General features: G+C 35.1%; 1 protein-coding gene across 2 annotated transcripts in view; it reads right to left on the reverse strand.

Annotated features, from left to right (window-relative positions):
• Window positions 1–26,685, reverse strand: part of LOC109099699 (metabotropic glutamate receptor 7-like) — a 203,817-nt gene that overhangs the window by 16,297 nt on the left and 160,835 nt on the right. For both annotated transcript variants that reach the window (XM_042749679.1, XM_042749680.1), the window contains exon 8: window positions 21,319–22,254. In XM_042749679.1, the coding sequence (XP_042605613.1) occupies window positions 21,319–22,254 (936 nt within the window). The remainder of the gene's footprint in view (window positions 1–21,318; window positions 22,255–26,685) is intronic.

The following is a 26,685-nucleotide window of genomic DNA, read 5'->3' on the forward strand; positions in this document are numbered from 1 at the left end:
ATTTGACTTGTTCCTCTTCCATTTTTAGCCCATTATGGGAGTAACATTCACAACTCGAACAGCCGGATAACTGAATTCCCGCGGGCTCTCGAATCACACAACCTTAAAAAATTCTGAAGAAAAAAGTGTGAAAACCTCCAGGGGTGTCAAATTAATTTGCCAGTCCAAAGTGCAAATGCAGTCAACTAACATGAGCTGAGAGATCAACACCTGATTCTTCAGCTTCTCATTGGCTGGAGAGACGTGTGATGCTGACACTGCAATAGATGAGAAATCTTGATAGAACCCATATTCACCTCCATCATCTTCTATGTAAAATAACAGTTGGTGATTCAAGTATGGCTAATACCAAACATGACATAAAAAAATGAATAAATAAATAAAAATCAGTGTGACAGTCTGATCATAAACTGCAGTATCAGGATGCTTAATTGCATAAATAATTTTCTAAATATAAATCACTTATTGAATGGGTTTTGTGATGCGCACAGCAAATCACCTTGTGTAACACACACTCACACACTCCCCTCTGGCTTCTGCTCAGCGTTAATTACTGAGCATTCAGTCTTAACACCGGCTCTCATCTGAGATGTTTGGATGTGAGGGATGATATGGTGAAGAGGGGGAGTTTTATGGATGTGATTTGGGCTAATAATGGATCAGTCAGAACTGGAGCAGCTCGCAAATAAACAGCTCGATAGATGAGGAACACCGATTCTGCAGAGAAGAGCTCATAAAACATCACAAAGAGACTGAAAATCGAACCAAGATGCTATTGAGCCCAGAAGTAGATCTGGGCTGTATGACAATACATATGCTATGAAACCAAAGAATTGTGCCGACCGGTACAGATTTATATGACGGCATGTGGAAGAACTTGTCACATGAGGCTTTAAAATTGGCTTATTCAATTAAAATTTAGAATGAGAACCTGTTATATAATATCAAACCAGAAAAGATAGCTATTCAATAAAAATGAATAAAACATTAAATTCGGATTGAACCACTGATGGCAGATGGACTATTCTGACGATGCTTTGTCTGGACCTTGACAGTGTAATTTACTAGACAGTCAATGGGACAGGCACAAGCCTCCCGGTTTTCATCCAAAATATCTTAAATTGTGTTCCAAAGATGAACAAAGCTTTTACAGGTTGGGAACGACATTGGGATAAGTGATTAATGACAAAATTTTCATTTTGGGGTGGAGTAACCCTTTAAACAAACCTTGTCCCATGCTAAAACACATCCCTAATGATTAAACCAAAGTTTCCAAAGTCTCAGCTCACCTAAACACATCACTTATGACAACCTCATTAACACCAGTGACAGATAAATCCACAATCCACCACCTTATGACAACATGCAATTTAAACAGATAAGAATTCAATTGGCGTGCCAACTCCTGTCGTGATCATATGCTAATCCTGGCAATCTATCAGCCAGATTTCCAGTCTTCATTTATTTATTCCTGCAGTCTGTTTCTTTCTGCTGTTCTTGCACCGTCAAACGAGGACACAAAGATCTGGGATGCTGGAATAGGCACTAAAGATGCTTTTTAGCCTCGAGTCTCTATACTCAACCCAAGGCTGAGCCATCTTCTAAGCAACGTCTTTGCCTTAAAACCATTTTTGAAAACCAATCCTTAAAACGATGTCTTCAGAGAGTCACACCTATAGAAAAGGAAGCAAAACATCCTACGCATGCCACATGAGAGGCTTCCCGAATGCCACACGACCGTCAGGCGGCTTCAGATAGGAAGGGACTTATTATATAAAGTGGCATACATGTAGTGACAGAGGAAGTCGACTCAAAGTGTACTGTGATGTCGTTTACAGTAATGCTGGATGAAGGTGACACATTCAGTACTACTGAGAAATGCAATCGGGAGACATACAGTAGGCGGAAAGGAGATGTTTTTACATTTTCACCTTCTTATGCACAAAAGGACAAAGCATTTTGTCATTTAAAAATACATTTCTTCCCCCTTAATATACTTTATTTTTATTTATTATATTTTTTTTTTTTTTGGTTGGTTTTTTTATTTTTGTTTTTTGTTGGTGTAGCTACACAAAAACACACTGAGCTCACTGAACGTGTTCTCAAAGACAGAAACATTTTCTCCGTAATCAACTATCCACTGCGGTGACAACATCAGTGAGAGGAACGTCTCTTTGGATGAATGCAGAAAAATAAAGCCTTCTGCGGTCGGCGCATCAAATGTGTTTTTAATTATTTTAGCAGATTAAAAAAAAAAAAAAAACAAGAAAAAAGATTATGACTTTGATTCTCATAATTGCGACTTTGTATCTTAGACCGTGACTTTATATTTCGAAAATTGAAACTTTGTTTTCCAAATGTTTACCATTATACAGTATCTCAGTATACAGTATCTGACTGTGCAATTTAAACTTTTTCTCTTGTAATTATGACTTTATATCTAAATTTGACGTTACATTTCAAAATTACAATTTTATCGTAATTTCACCATTACATACAGTATCACAAAATGTGACTGTAAGAGCAATTCTAACTTTATTTCTCATAATTCTGACTTTATATCTCATTTTTAACTTTATATTTTGGAATTATGACTTTCTCGTAATTTCACTGTTATCTCTCAAAATGTGACTAGATGTGCAATTCCAACTTTGTTTTTTGTAATTCTGACTTCATACCTCAGTTTGACTTTATATTTTTAAATTGTTACTTTGTTTGTGAAGCTGCTATTGTGACTTTACATCTTGCATTTGTGATTTCAGTTAAAAAAATTGAAACTTTGTTTCTCCTAATTGCTATTTTGGCCATGGTAATTGAGACTTTAAAACTGACAAAATTTATCTTTTTGTTTAAAATACAGTACACCAAAGAATAAGACCATTTGTGCATTAAAAAAGTAAATATTGTCTGATCCAAAGAAAGGTCAACAGCAACATTTCATATTTCAGCAAAGCAATTCGCTTCATTCAGAGTCATGGGTGATGGGTGTATATAGTTGGAATGCATTATATTTCATGTCACATTTACATTTAAGTAGCTCGGAGCATAAAATATCTGTGGACAAGCAGACGAGGCTGTAAAATGCAGTCTGGCATGCTTGACTGGCATAACTAATCCTAAAAATAACTATTGTATATATTGCAAATTAGCTTGCTTGCAATCCAGACTTCCAAAAAACTGAGTGTTTGTGGTATCAAAACATAAAAACATCCCTTTCTGTATGACTGTATGTATATGTATGATCATGTGCTTTCAAGTGCATACACATGTATCCCGTAGAGTACAGGTACAGTAAATGCACGCTGTCACTGTAAATGGAGAGACAGCATGCCACATCACTAAAAATCTGAGGCACCTGCGTTCACTGACCTAAATCCACATGGGAAGGCCACAGACGGCATAAATAAAACAGCCCTCTGCATTAAACATGGGTCAACAATCCTGTATGCACAGTATCCTAAACTCAGCAATGCATGAATTTTCACTGAAACTGCATATTCGTTTCTAAAAAGCACCTGCTTTGTTGTAGTGCAACAGTACACTGTCAAATTTCAAGTCTGAAATATTTTCCAAATATAATATGTGTGCCATTTAACTGAAAGTGTATACATTTTATATTAATATATTTAAATTATTAATTGTAATATAGTATGAAGTATAAAGTATACTCTGCAGTGTTACATATTATTTCATGACATGATGTTAAGGGAGCAACAATTATTCAATCACTAATATTTCACACTTGAAAGCTTCGCCCACAAACATTTTTTGATTGACTTTACATCTCGCAATTGTGACTTTGCTTCACGTAATTGTAAATTTGTATCTTACAATTGCAATTGTTGATGATTCTCATAAACGTGACTTAATATCTTTCAACATGACTTCATATCTCGCAATTGCGACTGTGTTTCTTGTATTTTCAGCTCAACACATACTTTGATGGACGTTATATCTTGCAATTGTGATGTTATTTCTGGTGATTGCAAATGAATGTTTCTCATAAATTGTGAATTTACACTTTATAGCTTGCTAAATTATTTTGAGACTTTGTATCTTACAATTCGACAATAGCTCGTAATTACAACTACATTTCTGGTCGTTTCAACTTTTTCTTGTAGTTGGGTCTTTATATCAAGCAAATGTGACTATCTCTTAAAACTGTGTTTTTTCATAATTACCATTTAGTTTCTAGTAACTGTGACTTTGTATCTCTTAATGTGACTTCATCTCTCACAATTTGACTATATCTCATAATTACAGCTATGTTTCAGGTCATTTAAACATTTTCTTGTAATTGGGTGTTTTTTATCTCACAAGTGCAACTTTATATTTGACATTGTTTTTCATAACTGTAATTTATATTCTAGTAACTGACTTTGTATCTCTCTTATGTATATTTATATCTTATAAATTGACAGTATCTCACAATTACAACTCCATTTCTGCCCATTTAAGCTTTTTCTTGTAATTTTTATTTTTATTTTTTATTTTTTTTTTTTTTATTTTTTTGTTTTGTTTTATTTTTGAGTTGTTGCTTTTTTTTTATGTATTTCTTTATATATTAATTGCAACTACATTTTTGGTAATTTCAACTTTATCTTGTAATTGGGCCTTTATATTTCACAATTTTGACATTGTTTTTCAAAATTGCCACTTGCCATAGCTCTGCTCATGAACATATTTTGATTGGGTGCAATTTTGTAACTTCCTACAAAATTTTGCTTTCGACTTTCAGCTACTTGTCACACCTGGTCAGGACACAGACATCTGTGGGTCTGTTTACGCAAGTTAATTCAGAACTGACAACAGCAGGAGTTGGACACCTGCAGGTCTAGCAACCTATTTGTCCCTTTATCAACCTTTGTCATTTCCACGCCTGCTCTACATGTGCAATTTACGTGACTCATCAGTCTAGGTGGCCTACATACTGACCACAGATACAAGTGGATGTGAGCCGACTATTCAGTGTGCATGTCCCTCAATGGTTCTCCTTAAATCAATGATGAAGTGGAAACTGGTGTAGGTTAATCTTTGTGCATTTATAATTATGGATGTTCCAGTCAGAAAGCAAATGTAGGCTGGGATTATGCAAATGAATGCATAAAAGACACATAATGAGATTTATTGCAACATCCCGCCACTGGTAGTGATATGATTGGCGATTATGTTCGGAATCAGTACGCAAGGAAACAAACGCTAACCAGGCTTTTTTGAAAGCATATCCAGCAGAGGAAAATGAGAGGCTGTGACTGAACAAACGTGTTATGATTGGCTAACTGATGACTGTTTTGGTTCTTAAATAGTTATGCTTGCTCAAATGTCAGCCTGGATTAGTGACTATGCATAGAAAGGCTTCAGACCGATTATGGAGCGCTTTTCACATATGACATCTTTAATGCCACTGTGGTATTTCCACAATCATGGATTTTGCTGATACCAGTAATTAAGCTGGGGGAAAAGCTGATTAATTTAAAAATAGCCAATACTAATACTAATACTAATACTAATACTACTACTAATAATAATTTAAAGATCATTTAAAATCAGTAAATTGTGATGATGATAATAATAATAATAATAATAATAATAAATTTAAAACAAACAAGAATAAAAGTAAATAATAATTGTTTCTATATAATAATAATAATAATAATAATAATAATAATTATTATTATTATTATTATTATTATTAACAATAACATTCATTTATTAACAATTGTTTAAACTACAAAACGACAACACCAACAACAATAATACTAACCCAAAAATAAACAATGTTAAAAAGCAATCAAGCAAATAAATCAATAAATAAGATTGTATTTATAATTATCATTGTCATTAACATATATTTTATTATTATTATTATTATTATTATTATTATTATTATATTCTGTGAATGATTTGTTAGGATGATTGAACCCAGTATCTCTGGAGTTTGTCTTACTGACTGAAAGATTCATTAGCAATCAAAGCTTTTCTTCATTCAGCCAGTTCAGACATGTATGAAGATGTGATAAGAAGCAGATTTGATTGTGCAAGACTGTACATTAACTTTTCCTGTGGCAAAGCAAATGGGACCTGTAATTCATACACCTACACAGCCATAAAACAACTACAAGCTCTAAAGGAATGAATGTGTCCAGGGTAATTTCATCCACTCCAGCCTTGAGAGTTGCCGAGTGGTACATTTCACGGCATGTCACCCCCTTCAGACCAAAGACACAATAAAACACTGGACTTTCTGAAAATGCTGAAAGCACCAGACAGCCACTGAAAGCCAGCTGCGTCATTTCCCTGTTTATTTGAGACAAGAGTAGTTCAGACGCAGACTTACAACAGTCTTGCATCTTATAGCACATAAAGCTACTCTCATCAAAACTACATTTTTACAGTCTCTTCAGAAAATGTGAGTGTTGCTTGCCGTGTCGAAGGTGGTGAGAATACATTGCAGCTACAAAGGTTATGGATCCCACACTTTTTGACCAATGAACTTTCATTACTAATCCACAACTTTTTCCAGTTGCAGCTAATAATTTAATGAAACATATCTGTACTTTTTTCTATAATTATAGTATGGTTACACTTTATTTTAAGGTCCAGTTCTCACTATTAATTAACTATTAACCACAAGTTTTGACTCAAACACCTAATTACTGCTTATTAATAGTTAGTAAGGTAGTTACTAAGTAAGGTAGTAGGTTTAGGTATTGATTAGGGATGTATAATATATTCTTTATAAGTACTAATAAACAGTCAGTATGCTGATAATATGCATGCTAATAAGCAACTAGTTAATAGTGAGAATTGGTCCTATACTAAAGTGCTACCTATAATATTAATGCTAGTAGTAGTATCCCAGCTAACATGGGGCGTTCTGGCAAGGTTCTTGCAAAGAACAAACATTCTTTAATAGAATTTATATAGAATGTTCATAGCATGTTCTTTTTAAAGTTATTTGGTTCTTAATAACATTATCAAAAAGTTAGCACAGATATTGTATAATATATTGTATAATATATTATATTTATTTACACATCATTTATGGAATTTTTTCTGAAACATTTTAGTTTGTCTAATGGCTAATGTTTTTTTTTTTTTTTTTGTTAAACAATTAAGTAATATTTATTTATAGTTTTTTAAAAAGTTTATTAAAATGTATTTTTTTGTATTTTGTTTTAATGTTTGTGATTTTGTGATTTTTTTTATGTTTTCTCTAATGTTGACATAAATTTATAAATTTACGTTTTGAATTAACTGAGAGCATTTAGAAATAATGTTTTCATAACATTAGCAAAACATTCTTAGAACATTTTTTTAGCTGGGATTATTATTATTATTATTATTATTATTATTATTATTATTATTATTATTATTATCCATCTATTTATTTTTTAGCTGGGATTATTATTATTAATATTATTAATAATAATCTATTATAAAACAAAAAAAAAAACAAGTAGATAGACAGACAGTTGGATAATTGTTGCTATTATAATGATACTTCTACTACTACTAATATGTTATGGACATGTATTATATAATATTTATTGAACATATTACCATTACTGTTAATTCTGCATTCAAGTACAAGAATTAGACGTGAATATGGCCTGTCATCACTCGGCCTGCATGCAGCATCGTCCTGCAAGAGCTTTACTGAACCCAAACGCCTCAGTCTCACCCTTCATCAGTGAAATCCCAACACAAGAGTCCATCAGCGATACGTCTAATCTGTGCGCTGGTGTCCTGATTCACAGCATCTGATGAAAAACACTCCCAAGGCCTCCTTGAGCTAAAGACTCGGTGTCTGAACCCTTCAGTTGCTGTGTTTCCCTGCGCAGTACTGTGTTTCACTGGGGCAGGTTGGGGAACTAGGCCACTTCAAAGGAAAAGAAAGGCAGACACAAAGGAAGAGAGATCAACCTGAAATCCGAGCTCCTCTAGCTTTGCTCCATTCCCCTTGATGTTTCCTTGTGAGCGAGCAGCATTTCTGTGTTTTATGAGCGCAGGGTACCTTTGCAACTGTGTCGCATGATTTTAAAAGACACTGCACATTGATGTGTAGTCCAGTGTTGGGGAAGCTGCTTTGAAACTAGCGTTAAAAAAACAAGCTTGTCGTTAGGCGAGCTACCCTTTCCAAAAAAATAAATACTACAAACTACAAACAAATATGATTTTATGTGAATTTGACTGCATTTAAAGTACATGGTTCAAGTGACCCAATTCCATTTTTTTTTCCTCCCATGTGGAGGAAATATCTGATATGACCCATGAACAGGAAAAGCAGGAAAAATCCTCATTTTCATCAAGCCTCATTCATACTGTGTGTGGAAATAAATCTGATATAAATCAGATACATGCATGTGTGTCTAGCATGTAAGCAGACAGATCAGATATTCCCGTCAATTCAAAGACACTTTTTTTCAATGCAACTAAAAAAACGAAGATGGCGAATTTCAGGATGTCACTGTTGCCGAGTCCACTGTTTTCCCATGGAATTGGTCGACTTTTATACTGTTGGTGTGGGTTGATCTTTAGTTTGTGGGTTAAATCAAATGTATTCGTAGGCTAAAGTTAAAAATAAGCACCCTATCTGACTCGTTTTTGTAGAGTTGTTACTGAATTTTGAATTCAGCAAAATTCACATTATACATTATCAGTCATCGCTGTCACTTAAGAAAAATCATACACGTCGCTTTAAATACTATTTATTATATGTGGCTAATACTTTCTTACTCATTTGGGATTTAAGACAAGGCTATACTAACTTTAAGTTATTTAAAGTTATTTTTTAAGAAGATTATTTTAAAGTATTTAAATTATTCTTAGGTTTCGTATTAAGAACAATCTTAAAAAAAAAAAAAGATTGGACAATAATTGGACAACAGAAGATTGGAAAAAGGTTGCCTGGTCTGATGAGTCTCAATTTCTGCTGCAACATTTGGATGGTAGGGTCAGAATTTGGCGTAAACAACATGAAAGCATGGATCCATCCTGTCTTCTACTAATGGTTCAGGCTTGTGCTTGTGGTGTAATGGTGTGGGGAATATTTTCTCGACACACTTTGGGCCCCTTAGCATGAATTGAGTATCATTTAAACATGAGTATTGTTGCTGACCATGTCCATCTTGTGATGGCTACTTCCTACAGGATAAAGTGCCATGTCACAAAGCTCAAATCACCTCAAACTGGCTTCTTAAACATGAAAATGCAACTAGTTAATTATACTCAAATGGACCAAATCTCTGAAGAATGATTCAACAAGATTCTGGAAACAATGACATGAAGAATTTAGACAGTTTTGAAGCCAAACCGGTAATAGCAAGGTGTCCCTAATGAAATGGCCAGTATTGATTGAACTGGTTCAGGGGGAAAAAATAAGAAAAAAACACCACTACAGCATTACTTTTGTCAGAAAAGCAGTCACTGGAAAAGCTATGCAATTTTAAAAACATCTAAGCCACTGAAGCTACATTAGTAAGTAGCACTGCTACATTTAGTTAGTAACTACATTTAGTTAGTAAAAATTGCTACTGCTAACATTAATAGCTTTAACAATTGAGCTACAGGAACTACAAGGGTTCAAAACAAATACCCCACAAAAAAAGGACTATTCTGTACATTTATTTGCAGAAAAAAATAATAGTTGATACTGTAGAAGCTTTCTTCAAGCACTGCACATACAGCCAGATTCCTGTATAGTCGGGTTGTAACCGTTTCTGCTTTAAACATGCTCACGAGCGAGGAAGCTAATGGAGGCAACGTGCAGCTAATGAATTTAGGTCACACTCCAGCAGAGACACTCTCTAAGGTCCTCTTAGATTTTCACAGAGTCAAAGACCGAGTTCTGTTTTTAAAAACTGAAAAAACATGGGAACACGCAGAGACGGTGTGCCATGAAAAACATTTTTTGGGGGGGGCATCACATCCATCTATTCAAAGAACTCTATGATGATAAGTAAACAATTCAGACTCATTTCAATTGAACTGCTCTTCAGTTTCATGTAATACTTGTCTGCCCACCATCAAACCTTCAGTAAATATCAAACATTCATAAATTTCCCTACATCTTCTCCCCTTGGTGCTGTTGCCATAGAGACATTCATATGAAATAGCCAGATTGACAGGCATGAACGATCTCTCTTCTACCGCAATGTCACAGAGTGTTGTACCTCCATGGCAAACCCTTAAGAACAGACTCTGCGATATATACAGTTCACGGGGGTGATAGCGGCGAGGTTTTAGTCATTTTTAGTAAGGGAAAGTGCGAGACTGCCATTACCGCATGCTCAACGGAAAGTGACAGACACGGAGCCCTGGGGGACGCCCCATTAAACTTAGCTGCTTAGCTTCACCGCTTGCCTGAAGACGCCGGCGCGCAAACAAGACAGATTGTTTACATATCAGATGTTCCTTGTGCAAGGCAGGGGTAACAATGCATTTTACGAAATGCAGAGAAAAGGTTTTAACAGCCGTTTTGTGATGCAAAAAGACACGTTTTAAGGCCCTTTTCAGGAGAATTCTGTATTATTATTATTATTATTTATTTTTGCTTTTTTTTCTGAAAGTAATGAAAATTTGCAGTGCAGTTTCATTTCTACCACATCTCAACTGCTGAAAAAGATGGTGGAATTAAATATTTGACATTTTTTAATTAAAATGACTGACTGACTTTGTATTTATGAGGCAAATTTAACTATATAATTTTATGTAGCCAAATAAACACTTGATTAAATAATATTTTTAACATTTTTAATTTGGCAATTTTAGCATGATATGAAATAAAACACCTTAAAAATATTATTTAACATTAATATCTATCCTTTAAACTTTATATTTTGTTTTCTTCATACACTACATGTCATATTTTATCTCAAGTGCACAAAGCTTCATATATTAAAAACAAACAAACAAACAAATAAATAACAACTGGGACATAAAAGTTGAATAATAAAACACAACAAACAAACAAACAGTCCAACCACTGGAACAAAAAAAGTGTCTGAAGTTGAAGAATATAACATGACAAACAAACAAACAATCTAGCCACTGCAATATAAAAGGGTCTGTTTACATGCTAAACAAACAAACCAATGGGACTTCAAAGTGTCAGAAGTTGAAGAAAACAAACAAACAAATATAAATAAATAGTAGGACTTAAAGTGTCTGAAGCTGAAGAACATAATAATAAAAGCAAGCAAGCAAACAAACAAACAAAAACAAAGGTACGTCTAAATATAAAAATAGCATAAAATGTCACAGTAGACAGAACCATGATGAGTATCAAATCTAAACCCAATCAGGGTGGTCCATTAAAACAAGACTAAATATGTTTTAAGTTGTTTTTGCTTTTGGCAACACACTTTGTAAACAACTGAACTTGTTGGCTAACTGCAACTATGATTCAAATGACACTCAACATCAAATTGACTCTAATTATCATCCACAAATAAGTGTCTCTGTAGCACTGATTGAAAACCGCTGCAGTCTGACAAAAGAGGTCTGTTGCATGCCATGCAAGCTGCGTTTTTATACATATAAATGCAAATGTGCCATTTCAGACAACTCTGCTCAAAGCACAATATACTTGTGCTATTGGCAACCTCAAGCACAGCTGACACTCTCTGACAAAACTGTCATTTAAGCAGACACTTAGCCCTTAACGGACTGTTTACAGCATATTCATTGCATTCTGTCTCTGGCGAGAGCTACATAACATCCTAAATTTTTGTTCTTGTTCCAAAAGTAGGCACAGATGGAATTGGTTTTTCTTGAGTCATCATATTGCACCCAGAACGATTCATTCTGCTGGCCCCGAGAGGGAAACCACAACCTCAGCAATAGTACAGCAATGAGTGTGTTTTTGATGCCGGTTCACCAAAATGACTAGGATTACTTTCCAATTACCATGTGGAAGAGGGGTTCAATTCAGTCTCATTATAGTCCAATTACATTTTTCTAACTTAAACTGGCAATAAACCAAAACTATTACGTGTAAAATCAACACAATATTTAAAAGACTTATTCATGTTCCTGGTTCACCAGTTTACATTATCCAAAAATCTTCTTTTTTTATAATGTTATATTGGAAGACAAAACTTGACCTTAAAAAAAGCAAAACTCAAGATTACAATTAAGACGCTTACAATTGAAATGAATTTTGGAGGATTTAAAAACTAAAATTATAAAACCTTTTCATAATCTCATGTCAAAATATTTCAACAAACCCAAAAGTTATGGGAAGTTTTTGTAAATTGATGTTGGAATATTCCAACTAAAATATATATTTCAAATATACTGTATATATTTTAAATATTTATATTGAATATTTATATTGAAATATTCGAATGACAACAAAAATTACAAAAGATTTTCATAATCTATTGTTGAAAATTTTTTGAAAATATTTCGTAATCACATGTTGAAATATTCCAACAAAAACAATTTTAAAAAAAAAGATTTCATAATTGCATGTACTCCAACGAAAATAAAAATTCTGAAAAGTTTTTGTAATCTCGTTAAAATATTCCTACTAAAACTAAAATTACACAAAGTCTTCATAACCTAATTTTTTCATAAATGCATTGCCATGCAACTTTTCACAAAATTTTCATACTGTTCACATATTGTGGCTATACTGTTGAAATATAGAGAATTTCCTTCAAATTCAATGGCAACATTTATTTGTAGCGATTGTAGGCACACATTGTCAAATATATATGTGGTACATGCATATTTATGTGCAAACAGCCACAGTCTATGCTCAATACTAATCAGCTTTCGACATATGGGTGCGTTGCAACATTTATGCAATCCCCATCTAACAGATGTACGTCACGCTGCTCTAGCTTTTATATTTATATATTTACCTTTTAATATCACAGACAGCCCGTTTTATTGGGTTATGTAAAACATCATACCTGTCCAGGAGAGCATCTATAAATATCCCTTGTGTTTGGTTAGCCTGCAGAGAGATAAGATAATTTACCATTTAGAGCCTGGGACCCATTGACAGGATCCCTGGCCGCCGCTATGATTAATGGCATGGTCAAATATAGCCAGCCTATTAGTCTCATGTAAAAAAGCATCTGGGCTCAAGGTGTCATGGAGAATACAAGGGCGGAAAGAGAAAGCAAGAGGGTTAATAAACAGTGATGCTACATCAGGCAGAACATGGCTGTAATCTGACCAGCGGGTCACGTTTTAACAGTAAATCAGTGCGCTGTTTGGATTCTCATGTGCTCCGGATATGACTGAAGCTCAAGATCTGTTATACAACACCAGAGAATGACATATCAAGGCGGGAAGATCTATATAACACCAGCCATGCCTTTTCGCAGCTTCTGAGATGAAGAAAAGTAATTTGAATCAATGGGAAACCTATTAATTCATTTAAGCTTTTTTTTTTTTTTGTTATTTTAAAAGAAAAGAAGAAGAAGAAGAATAAATGAAGTAGTTAATCTAGCATTAAATTACTGGAGTACATTTTACAAGGAAATAATTTAATTTTTCTGCTTCAAAATTTTGCATTTAATTTAATGTGTTATGTCTATTTTTCTATACTATCTAAAAAAACATTATTGTAATAAAGTATTACTTAAAAAAATTGTTGTTTTTTTAATAAAAATAAGATTAAAATAATTCAACCATATTATCTAAGGCATTGTTTAAAAAAAGATTATTTATATATATATATTTGTTTCTTTACTTTTTAATTGTAAAATAAAATCACGCTAAAACTGGGAAACTGGGAAGAACTGGGAAACAGTACAAGGGTTTTTTTTTTTTTTTTTTTGGACTCCTTTGTATCCGGTTTACCAGAATGAGTATGATTACTTTCTAATTACCATGTCTGGATAATTTGAGGAGCGGAGAGGTGTTCAATTCAGTCTCATTATAGTCCAATTACAGTTTTCTAACTGAAATTGCAATAAACAGAAAGTATTGTGCTTACAATCAACATGAAATTAAATACAGGATCAAAAACTGGATTTAGACCCAAATTTTGGTGCAAAAAAGGACCTTACAAGATTCACATTTTCTGAATGTAAAGCCAGTTTTTTGTTGACTCACATCTCTCACCGTATTCATAGTAAGTGTTTGCTAGGAAAGAAAGGTTGCACTATGTACATCCTTGGCCATTAGCATTGAAAACATCATATATGCATATTAAGAGTGAGGGAAGCGGATGTGTTTTGGTGAACGTGCCAGTCATTTTGAGCTTGGCTTTTGATTTGCCCTTCCAGACCTTGACTCCTTACTTTGCATATTGCAGCAAATGATCAGGAAACACCCAGTGTCAGTCCTCATCAGCCTGAACTGATGCTGTCTATAGCAAATCACAGTGCCCACAGATATTTCACTGGAGTAAAAACACAACCTTACTGAATATTCATGAGATAGCTCTCCTCATCATTGAATATTCATCCATATGGTACTCGAGTCCACTACAAATGACCAAAACTTCACATCAGTATTCCAATATGCAACTGAATATTGCATAAGCAGATACCTTTATATGGTAATTATGGATTGAATCAAGGCCTTTGTGCTACACTCAACACCAGCAGTTTATTCCACATCACTATATTATGAAAAAGTAATCAAATCACACTTCTGAACATGTCTTTGCTGCAAAATGTGATTTGGGATCAATTCTTCATTAATTTTTTTATCATCCAAATGCATTACTAGTACATTTATTTATATATATATATATATATTATATATATATATATATATATATATATATATATATATATATATATATATATATTATATATATATATATATTAAAATCAATAGTACTTTTTAATTAAAATCATTTCTAGTCTACAATCGATGGAAGCAGAAATTCCCTTTGTTGTCAGTACTTTTCTTCACAAAGAATGGAGCGGATACATATCACTTTTCAGACCTTATATCCAACATGGAAAGGCCTCCAGCAGTACAGATGTTAGCATAAAATCAACAGACTGTAGAAAAAGCTGGCCGGCTTCAAAACAGCCAAAGCCTGTGTGACTTGAAGGGAGAATTTCAATGGAAGAAAGTCAGTTTTTTTTTTTGAAAAAGACTTGGATGAGTTTGTTTCAGAGGATTATATTACTGAGATATAGTGGTGGGCATACAGTGACTTATGCACTGGTCTGTTTCCGCTTTTAACTTACAGTAATGTCATTCATATAAAAACAAACAAACAAAAAGAAATGTTTTTTAATTTTTTAATTTTTTATATTTATATTATATTATATTTTTATATTTTACATTGTTATATATATATATATATATATATATATATATATATATATATATATATATATATATATATAAAAAACAACGTTTTTTATTTATTTAGTTATTTTATATTGTGATAATAGTAAATCAACTAAGTGTATTTAAATGCCAGTACTCACTTTGTCCTCCATTTTATTTAAAATTAAATAATAATATAATATAATAATATAAATAATTCACTGTATTTTATTGTGAGGTTTTGTTTGTATTATTTGATTACATATTAATTGTAAAAGGCTTAGTTTTGTAAATTAATTCAAATTTCTTATTCTAAATTTCTCTTTCCAAAGTTCTCCATGTGATTCACCATGCTTTTTGTATCGCCATGCTATATAGACAGAATTACAAGAATCCAATATGAAGTCTGCACAAAAAAAAAAAAAAAAAATTGTGCCATATTTCATCATAATATACCATAAAAGCACAATAAAGTTGATGTGAGCAGTTCAGCTGTGCTTCCATGCTGCTCAATAAGATGATTTTGTCCACGCTAGATATTTTTTAAAGATTACAGTGGCGTGAATTCTTTATATGTAATAGAAAGGCCTTGAGGTGAGACCATTTTCTTTTTTTCTCTTTTTTTTTTTTTTTTTTTTTTTTTTTTGCGGTGTGTGCAGAAAGCAAACTATCACTCATAGCAGAGAAACACACTGTTGCCATTTTAGAGAGATGGTGATGCTGCTGATGGTACATGAGCCTTAGGGGGAAACAATCAATTGACTTGAACACGGACAAAAATCTAAAATGAAGTAAATAAGATGCATACAATCTAGGGGGGGGGGGGGGATTTTATTCCTTTTTTTTTTTTTTGAGCGTCACACAGATCCGTCCTGTCATTGTTAAGATGAAGACCGGCTCACAAACAATCCTAAGTGCCTTATTTCCACTACTGTCATGAACACAGCACCTGTATGCTTGACGCAGCTGAGCAAGTCATCATTTTCATTTAGCTGAGATCTGAAAGATTCCCTTCCGCAAAAACTCGATTCGCTTTGTACTCACATCGTTCGCTCCACTTTCCCATGCTCACACAAGCGCGCATAAACCCACAGTTCACAGCATCTCTGTCAGAGTGGAAGCTTCATTTGTATTCCATGCGACTCTCGCCAGGTAAGTAATGACAAGCAGCAAAGGCCAGCGTGTCACAGCTCCTCTCAGCTGACATCAGGCTTTCACACGCCTGTAGGCTCTGGCGCAGATGAGGCTGCTTCTTCCCTCTAATGAGCTGCTGTTTGCATCTCAGGACTGTCCATCATCTCCGGTGTCCTCCGGCCGGGTTCAGGTAATAGTCACGGGAATCCGCAGCTATTTCTCTTCTCTCCGTAATGCTTGTGGATTCCAGCACACAATTTCCTGCTTTCATTTGCATTTGAAAAGCCGCATCCTCGCGTGGGGTTAAGCATAATGAGAGTCGTGAATACAAAGATGAAGAAAAATGTGATGAAATGGTTCATTGTTGTGGTGACAAGAAGAATTTGATGCAGCTGCAGTGAGCATGGCCTTGGTTCCGCCAGTGCTTTTTGTTTTTTCTCTCATTAATTTTCTGCTTACACATAAATAAATTATAAAAATGGAGCCAAACCAACTAGCTCAGAGATGAATTATTACAAAAAAGGGATTTTAAAATGTTTACATTAAACAAACTATTTTAACTCAAAAAAGCATGGCAAATAAAGTTACTACTTTTAAAGTCATAAATAATAAAAGACAATACTCTAAAATAAATGTCCAAGTTAAAACATAACATCACTGTGTTGGAAGATTTGAATAGCATCACCCAAATGTTTATGCAAAGAAAGTAAGTTTTATTTTGCTGCAGTATTGTTGCCGATGCCGCCGTGTTGTGAAGATGTTGAGTGTTTCCAAATATGGTAAGGGGCGTAACATTTCTGTCACAAACCTGAGGTATTCAGCCAATCACAATGCACTGGATAGCTGGCCAATCAGAGCACACCTCACTTTTCAGAACGATGAGCTATGTAGAAAGGAGCAACACTAATGTGTGGAATGGTAACCTTAAACCAAGTAAAAACATTGCATTACACCAAATACACATAATAATGTTTTTTTAGCACCGTCATATGACCCCTTTAATTTTGAATATAAAACAATAAATAAAAACATTATTTATACTGAATGTTATAATGAATTTACAATTAATTAGTTTTACAATTTCCTTGGTTACTTGACTTCTCTGATTGGCATTGATGTCATTGATAACAAACTGAAAACTATTAAAAATGGTTTTCATGAACAGAAATGAAGCTGAAGCATAACAAAATAGAAATATTACAAGAAAAACTTGACAAAAAAGAAAAAAATGAGCATGATGGAAACTAGAAAAGTTGAAATAAGTTAAAATACTAAAATCACTGAAGTGGAAATAAGAAGCTGATTATAAATATTTAAAAATAATAAAGATGATAAAAGCACGTAAAATTGTTTAAACTGACATGAAAAACTAAAACATTATTATTTATTCTTTATATAATATTATTAAACATAACTCTATATTAACAATTCTAAAATAACACTGCTGATTGGTGGATGTTCTTTAGGAATTGTGGGTAATATAGTTTTTATATAGTTATTAATTTTTTATTTTGTTAAAAATTTAAATTGCGATGACTTGTGCCTCCTACAGAAGCATAAAATCTGTGGTAGCTCAAGGTACTTCTGTATTTAAAGGCTTGTACGTAATTGCTAAAAAAAAAAAAGTTGTCTGGATCAAATGAATGGGACTTCCAGAAGTTGACTGTTGTGCTCCATAGCATGTTTATCAAGGCATAAAACAACATCCTGTGTGTTCTTAGAAACGTAATTAAAAGGTCCTAACAAATATACAGTGGTGTGAAAAATTGTTGGCCCCCTTCCAGATTTCTTATTTTTTGCATGTTTGTCACACTTTAATGTTTCAGATCATCAAACAAATTTAAATATTAGTAAAAGATAACACAACTGAACACAACATGCAGTTTTTAAATGAAGGTTTTTATTATTAAGGGAAAACAAAATCCAAAACTACATGGCCCTGTGTGAAAAAGTGTTTGCCCCCTAAAGCTAATAAATGTTTGGGCCACCCTTAGCAGCAACGACTGCAATCAAGCATTTGCGATAACTGGCAATGAGTCTGTTACAGCGCTGTGGAGGAATTTTGGTCCACTCATCTATGCAGAATTGTTGTAATTCAGCCACTTTGGAGGGTTTTCGATCATGAATTGCCTTTTTAAGGTCATGCCACAGCATCTCAATAGGATTCAGGTCAGGACTATGACTAGGCCACTCCAAAGTCTTCATTTGGTTTTTCTTCAGCCATTCAGAGGTGGACTTGTTGGTGTGTTTTGGATCATTGTCCTGCTGCAGAACCCAAGTTCGCTTCAGCTTGAGGTCACGATCAGATGGCTGGACATTCTCCTTCAGGATTTTTTGGTAAACAGCAGAATTCATGGTTCCATTTATCACAGCAAGTCTTCCAGGTCCTGAAGCAGCAAAACAGCACCAGACCATCACACTACCCACACCATATTTTACTGCGGTGTTTTTTTTACGCCAGACATAATGGGACACACACTTTCCAAAAAGTTCAACTTTTGTCTTGTCAGCCCAGAGAGTATTTTCCCAAAAGTCTTGGGGATCATCAAGATGTTTTCTGGCAAAACTGAGACGAGCCTTTATGTTCTTTTTGCTCAGCAGTGGTTTTCATCTTGGAACTCTGCCATGCAGACCATTTTTGGTGGAGTCATGAACACTGACCTTAACTGAGGCAAGTCAGGCCTGCAGTTCTTTGGATGTTGTTGTGGGGTCTTTTATGACCTCTTGGATGAGTCGTCGCTGTGCTCTTTGGGTAATTTTGGTTGGCAGGCTATTCCTGGGAAGGTTCTCCACTGTTCCATGTTTTGCCATTTGTGAAAAATGGCTCTCACTGTGATTCACTGGAGTCCCAAAGCTTTAGAAATGGCTTTATAACCTTTTCCAGACTGTTAGATCCCAATTACTTTCTTTCTCATTTGTTTCCGAATTTCTTTGGATCTCAGCATGATGTCTAGCTTTTGAGGATATTTTGGTCTACTTCACTTTGTCAGGCGGGTCCTATTTAAGAGATTTCTTGATTGTGAACAGGTGTGGCAGTAATCAGGCCTGGGTGTGGCTAGAGAAATTGAACTCAGGTGTGATAAACCACAGTTTTAACAGGGGGGCAAACAATTCTTCACACAGGGCCATGTAGTTTTGGATTTTGTTTTCCCTTAATAATAAAAACCTTCATTAAAAAACTGCATGTTGTGTTTACTTGTGTTATCTTTGACTAATATTTAAATTTGTTTTCATGATCTGAAACATTAAAGTGTGACAAACACGCAAGAAAATAAGAAATCAGCAAGGGGACCAACACTTTTTCACACCACTGTAAATGTTTTGGTGTCAGAGCCCATCATGGTATCTGGCGTTGGTACATACTCAAATCAGCTTGCTTTATTACTTAGATAATTGCTTTTCAGTACCAGCAGTGAGGAGAAAAAAGCTGAGCCATTCGTCTCGTATGCAGATAATGAGCAAATGTCCTCATGCTAATGAAATGTCTTTTAAAAGATTGTTGTGGGACATTGATTCTGATCCTTAACTGTGCTATTAATACCTATTTGCCCTTCCTTTCCTCGAGATGGCAACCCTCTCCCTGTGATGAAATATAATTTTTCATTTCTTCAGGAAGGGATGAAAAATGGATGATCTTAGAGGTACAAAAGCCGGAGTCTAGATTGCCTGCAGCTTGCAAACAGGTATTACAAAATAGAGCCATTACGGCAACATCAGCCTGCAAATGGATTTGAAATTGAGTGGAAAACCATGCATGCGGAGGGTTAGACTCTTAGCTGCCTTGAAGGGAATTATAGTGAGTAAAATATTCACGCCCCAAAAAAGGGCAATAGTAAATGAAAGAAGGGGTGATACTTAGACCAATACGCTTTCAATTGCCTAGACTAAAAAATCAGGTTTTCATGAAGAAAAACGTACCTACAAATACAAGATCTGTATTAATGCTGCTCCAAGAGTTCATATTTCATTCACTTTATTGTGCAAGATTCAATCCCACACATAAAGTGATTCCATTGGCTGATAGATCTTGCTGCGGGAATTGTATTTAAAAAATAAATTAAAAAATAATTAAACTAAACTTCTTCACTGCTTGAAAAAATACAAATTAAATTAAAATACAAATTAAATTAAATTAAATTAAATTAAATTAAATTAAATTAAATTAAATAAAAAAAAACTGTCATGTGGGTCAACCAACATGAAGATGAAACAAGAAAACAAAAGCACAACGCAAAAAAACAAAACAAAACAACAACCTCAAAAAAACATAACACACACAAAACAAAAACAACATGAAACATCAATGAAAAACAAAAACATAATACAAAACAAAACACAACTAACCAACAAATGGGTAATTGTATTTGATGTCTGATCACAAATCCTAAAACATCTCTTTGAAATTTGGGAGTAATTAGCAAATACTAAGTGTTTTATTTATTGATTTAATTTATTGATTTATTATTATTATTATTATTACTATTATTACTTTTTATGTAACAAGTTTAGAAAAGGAAATGCTACCTCAGCAACGAACACTAAAATAAAAATCTATTAAATAAATAAAAGAATAAAAGAAACTGAATATAATGATACAAATTAATATTAGTGAACATATCTGATTTGCGAACTGGATCAACCGGAATGTTCATTTAAAATAAAAGAACTTGCTCAAAACAACTATCACAAATGAGAAGCAGCCATTTCAGAGCCATTTCATTGTCACTGTATGGCAAATCTGCAACATTTTTAAAAATTTGTCACAGACAAAACGAGGGCTTTTGTGTTTAGAACGAGATAAGGTTAAAAATAAATGTTGACTCTCTCTGTGAAATATCGAGTAAAATCAATGAGTTAAGACTTAAAATAGGTAATTGGTACTTGAAAAAGATAGATGCGATTTGTTTTGTGAAATGTGACAAACATTACCTTTTCTGCAGATTGTGCCGTCCCAAAGAAAATGGGAATGAAGGCGAGCCACACAATGCAGGTGGTGTACATGGTGAAGCCGATGGGTTTGGCTTCATTGAAGTTCTCCGGAACACCTCGCGTCTTGATGGCGTAAACCGTACATGTTACCATCAGCAAGATGCTGTATCCTAGAGAGCAAATGATTTGAAGGTCCGTAATGTCACACTTGAGAACCCCTCGGGCCTTGTCAGGGTTTATGGTCTTCTGCTCATCATAATCGATTATGGTGTTCGGAGGATCCACTCCGAACCATATGAGTACCCCTAAGAGCTGGACGGAGATGAGGCTGGACGTAATGGCCAACTGAGACGTCGGGCTGATCAGTTTAGGTGGACTAACCGACTTCTTCCCCTCCTCGAAGATGCGGTAAATTCGATTGGTCTTAGTGAGGAGCGCTGCGTAGCTAATACACATTCCTAACCCAAGGAAGATTCGTCTAAAGGAGCAAACGGCAATGTCCGGAGTGGCGATCATTACAAACGTGATGATATAACACAGGAATATCCCTGTCAGCAGAACATAGCTGAGCTCCCTCCCAGATGCTCGTACAATCGGGGTGTCGTTGTAACGGATGAATGTCGCCATAACAAAGATGGTGGCAATTATACCGAGCATAGCCAGGAAGACGGGAATGACGGCCCAGGGTGAATGCCACTCCAGCTTGACGATCGGGATGGGCTGACACCCTGTCCGGTTGCCGTTCGGACGCATGTTGTAAGTGCAGAGTTTGCAGGACGTCTCGTCATACTGGTACTGGTAGCCGTCACAGGGCTCGCAGAGCCAGCAGCACGGCATGCCTTTCACCATCTTCTTGCGTTGACCTGTCTTACAGGGCTGACTGCAGACCGAGCTTGGTATTTCCATCTCACCGTTGGGCCACTGCATCTCATCGATCTACAAAGAAATGGACACAAATCAACATTTGGGTTAATGACAATGACATTTTTTTTCTCTCTACTATATTTTTTACAAAAATACATAAATGTCATTCATTGATTATATGCACTGGCATAAATACACCACTCTAATAATAATGAGTTTGACATTTCTGAATTTGAATTGAATTTGGTGTTTTTTTTTTTTTGTTTTTTTTTGGTGAGTAAGGGTAAAACAAAGTCAGTAGAATAGATATGTTCTTATAGGAAAATTAAGGAAACAAAATTGAATTCTTGAAATAAAATCCTTATAAAAATAAATACATGAATAAAAAAATTAGTGAAAATAAATCTTAAAAAAATATATTTTAACAAAACTGCTTCCCTGCTATATATTATATATAACACCACACACACACACACAGTTAGTCTTTTAAAATATATTTTACTGGTTGTGTATTTCAAAGTCATGTAAAGCTCTGGAGTATTCAAGAATCTATATTGCAATTTTAAAAGAAATTGTTTAAGAGCAACACAACCAACATGTCCCTGTTTTTTACGTTAACAAGTTAATTATGTGCACCCATGAAAGGGCGTAAATGCTTTTAAGTGTGATCATAGGGAAGAAAAGAAAAATGCATTATTTTGAGCCTACTTATTGCTTTCTGTCCACTCCCTTATACCTCTGTTAATATGCACTTTGAATTTCATGCCTTTCATTCAAACATTGCTGATTGCAGTGTGATTACCAATGATTTCTTTTAGCCCTTCGTGGCAACAATCACCATGGAGACGGCCACATTTTATTGAAAACAGGCAATAGGAAGGTGGTGAGAGAAATGGAGGAAATGCCACTTTTTGGAATGCTTGAATAAATCACATCACATAATAAAAGAGCACTGAAGAACACCGAGTTTTAATCTCTTATAACTTCACAATGATTACAGGTTTGGATTATTGGAGAAATAAATCAGCATTTGCTTTTACCAAGAGGCCTGGATGAAAATTCTGAATTTAAATAATACACAGAAGGACTAGAGAAACGTGTGTTTATTTAAAGAAATAAATCTGTGTATCATTCATTCACTTGTTTTTTAATTTAATATTGAAAGTAGAAAAATGAAAAGAAAAAAAAAGTCCCCTATTTCAGCTTAAATGAAAGAATTCAGCTTAAATTTTTGTTTTTCATACTGGGGTAGAAAAATGAATAAACAGCTCGAATATTCAATTTCTACACGTGGATGGGAATTAAATGCCTCTTTCTGCTGATTGGTCAGCCGAAGATCAAACCGTGCCATTATCAGTTCTTCCACAGTATCACGCAGCAGAATAATAGTCCTCTGCTGCTTCAGTTTTATGGATTCTTAACACATTTATTGCAACTACATTCATCTTTTTTCATCAAACAAACAGACTAATGAACAGCTCGACACAACTCATACCGGGGCAGAATCTAGTTTTCTTCTGTTTAGATATAAATTCTATTATTTGCATCAGCTGGGCATAGCAGGGTACAGTATGATATGACAGCTGTCATAGCCTACCCTGCTCACCCAGTAAGTCTGTTTGTTTAATTAAGAAATTAATAAATTATTAATTTCAAAATAAATATTTTAAACACGAAGACAAAAAGGAAAGAATAATAAATTGGCTTGGGTTCTCACAGCACGACGTGAGTTGCTGCACACTCGCACAAAGGACTGCAACGCAAGATTTTCATAAAATATAATAACTTGCCATTTTGGTTTGTTTCTCACCGAATCCTCAGTATACCTTCAGAATGCTTGGAATATATGCCACAAGATGCATAGGATTATTTTATGACAGATATGCATCCGCTTAAAAAAAAAATAATAATAAAATTAAATTAAAGTCACAATTCTTCGACATTAAATTGGCAAGTGCAAACAGGACATTTTTTGTGTTAAGTAATAAGTCTTATGAACAACATTAAGGTGAGTAGTCACTGTAGTTACTCTAATTATTTGTGTAAGGTTACATTCAAAATAACTACAAAATTTAATGCAAATTGTATTTAATTTGATGTATAAATGAATGTGTAAAATGACTAAATGTAAATAAAGAGAACATCAGAATGCACTGCTTTAGCGCAACTCGGTCTCCTTGAGTATCTTTCTGGTAAATGCCACAAACATGAACCACAGCGAATACTTGTCTTTTATAAGGCTTAATTTAGATTCTTTGACGTTAAATGCATCGTTTTGCTTTGGAATAAATCACAGTAGGCCTATGTATCACGATAAAAAAGCGACTAGCGACTGTCTAGTCTCTGTCCCAGTACAAGTTGTTTCGAGCTATGAATCTGTACAACTCCAGCAGTGGAGGACTATTATTCTGCTGCATGATACTGGGGAAGAACTGATGATGGCACGATTTGATCTTCGGCTGACCAATCAGAAAAAAGGGGCATTTAATTCCTGCCCAAGTGTTGAAATCAAATATTCAAGCTGTTTATTCATTTTTCTACCTCTCGAATTAAAAACAAAAATTTAAGCAGAATTTTAGTTTTTCCTTTTTTGGAAAATAACCTGTGACTTTACAGTACCTGTACTGCTTCACTGAGCAACGAAACCGGCAACGCACTTTAGTATTATTTTTACCTCCCCTTTACACACTCTCCTTTTCTGTCCTCTCTTTTCCACCTCTATCATGTGTTTCCAAAACATTCCGGTTGTCTCTCAACAATGCTGTAACATCAAACACAGATGGCAACGCAATCTTGCTAACCTGCATCCTATCTATATCTTCTGTACCTCTTTCTTTCTATGTGAGTCTCTGGAATAGTCAGTCAGCTGTCAACAAAGCAGACTTCATTTCTGCTTTTTCTTTATAATCTACACACAGCATCTTGGGCTTGACTGAGGCCTGGATTCATCCAGAAGACTCAGCAACACCAGCTGCTCAATCTAACAATTTCTCTTTCTATCATACTCTCCGTCAGGTTTATACTAAACCAGTGCTCCCTTTTCCCCTTTCATCTTTCTTCTGTGGTACCCTCCTCTCTTCCTTTACCTGTTTCTCATCTCTGGATGTGAATGCAGCAACTGACACTTTATGCTTTACTTTAGCTTCTTGTCTAGATGATATTTGTCCTCTCTCCTCCAGGCCAGCACGGGCTGCCCCTTCTAACCCCTGGTTATCCAGTGTTCCTCATGATCATCGGCTCAAATTCAGGGCAGCAGAGAGAAAATGACGCAAATCAAAAAATCCGTCAGACCTGAGTATGTATCAGTCTTTGCTTTCATCTTTCTCTGCTGAAGTCCACACTTCCAAATCTTTATACTTCCACAACAAGACCAACAGCGCTCCATAAACATGTAATCTCTTCAAAACATTCGATTCTCTCCTCTGTCCCCCTCAACCACCTCCGACTACTTCTATAACAGCTGATGATTTCGCCACATTCTTCACAGACAAAACCAGAACAATCAGTAGTCAATTCTCAACCCCACACACACAGGACTTCAAACCAATCACACCCACTGCTAAAACTCCCATTGTCTCCTTCTGTCCCCTCACTGAGGCAGAAGTATCAAAACGTCTCCTCTCCAGCCATCCTAGAACATCCCCTCTAGACCCAATCCCCTCACACTTTCTCCAAGCAATCTCTCCTAAACTCTTGCCAGCACTCACACACATCATCAACACATCTCTCTTCACAGGCACTTTCTCCACTGCATTCAAGCAGGCTCGGGTAACCCCACTTCTCTAAAAACCTACATTAAACACTTCACTTACAGATAGTTACAGACCTGTCTCTCTCCTTACATTCATAGTGAAAACCCTCAAACCAGAGTTTTTTTTCAACCAGGTATCATTGTTTCTTTGACAGAACAACAAACTGGACGCTAACCAGTCAGGTTTCAGGAGTGGCCATTCAACTGAGACTGTGTTACTGTCAGTCACGGAAGCTGTGCATATTGCAAAATCTGATTCCAAATCATCAGTTCTTATTCTGCTAGATCTATCTGCTGCTTTTGACACTGTCAATCATCAGATCTTCCTGTCCACCTTCTCATCACTGGACATCACAGGGATTCCACTTTGCTGGTTTAAATCCTATCTCACTGGTAGGTCTTTCAGGGTGGCCTGGGGAGGGGAGGTATCCGAAGCAAATCAACTGGTCACTGGGGTTCCTCCTCTTCTACATTTACACTACATCACTAGGTCCCATCATACAGGCACGTGGCTTCTCCTACAATCGCTATGCTGATGACACACAGCACTATCTCTCCTTTCAACCAGATGATCCAACCAAGCTGCATAGATCTCAGGCTGCCTGGCAGACATCTCGGCATGGATGAAGAAAAACTTCACCTACAGCTCAACCTGGCAAAGATTGAGCTTCTTGTCTTCCCTGCCACTTCAACTCTACAGTATGATTTCTCCATCCAGCTAGGTTCTTCTACAATTACCCCATCAGCTTTGG

This window comes from Cyprinus carpio, chromosome B22 (assembly GCF_018340385.1).
Source record: "Cyprinus carpio isolate SPL01 chromosome B22, ASM1834038v1, whole genome shotgun sequence".
In the NCBI taxonomy this organism is placed as follows: Eukaryota; Metazoa; Chordata; class Actinopteri; order Cypriniformes; family Cyprinidae; genus Cyprinus; species Cyprinus carpio.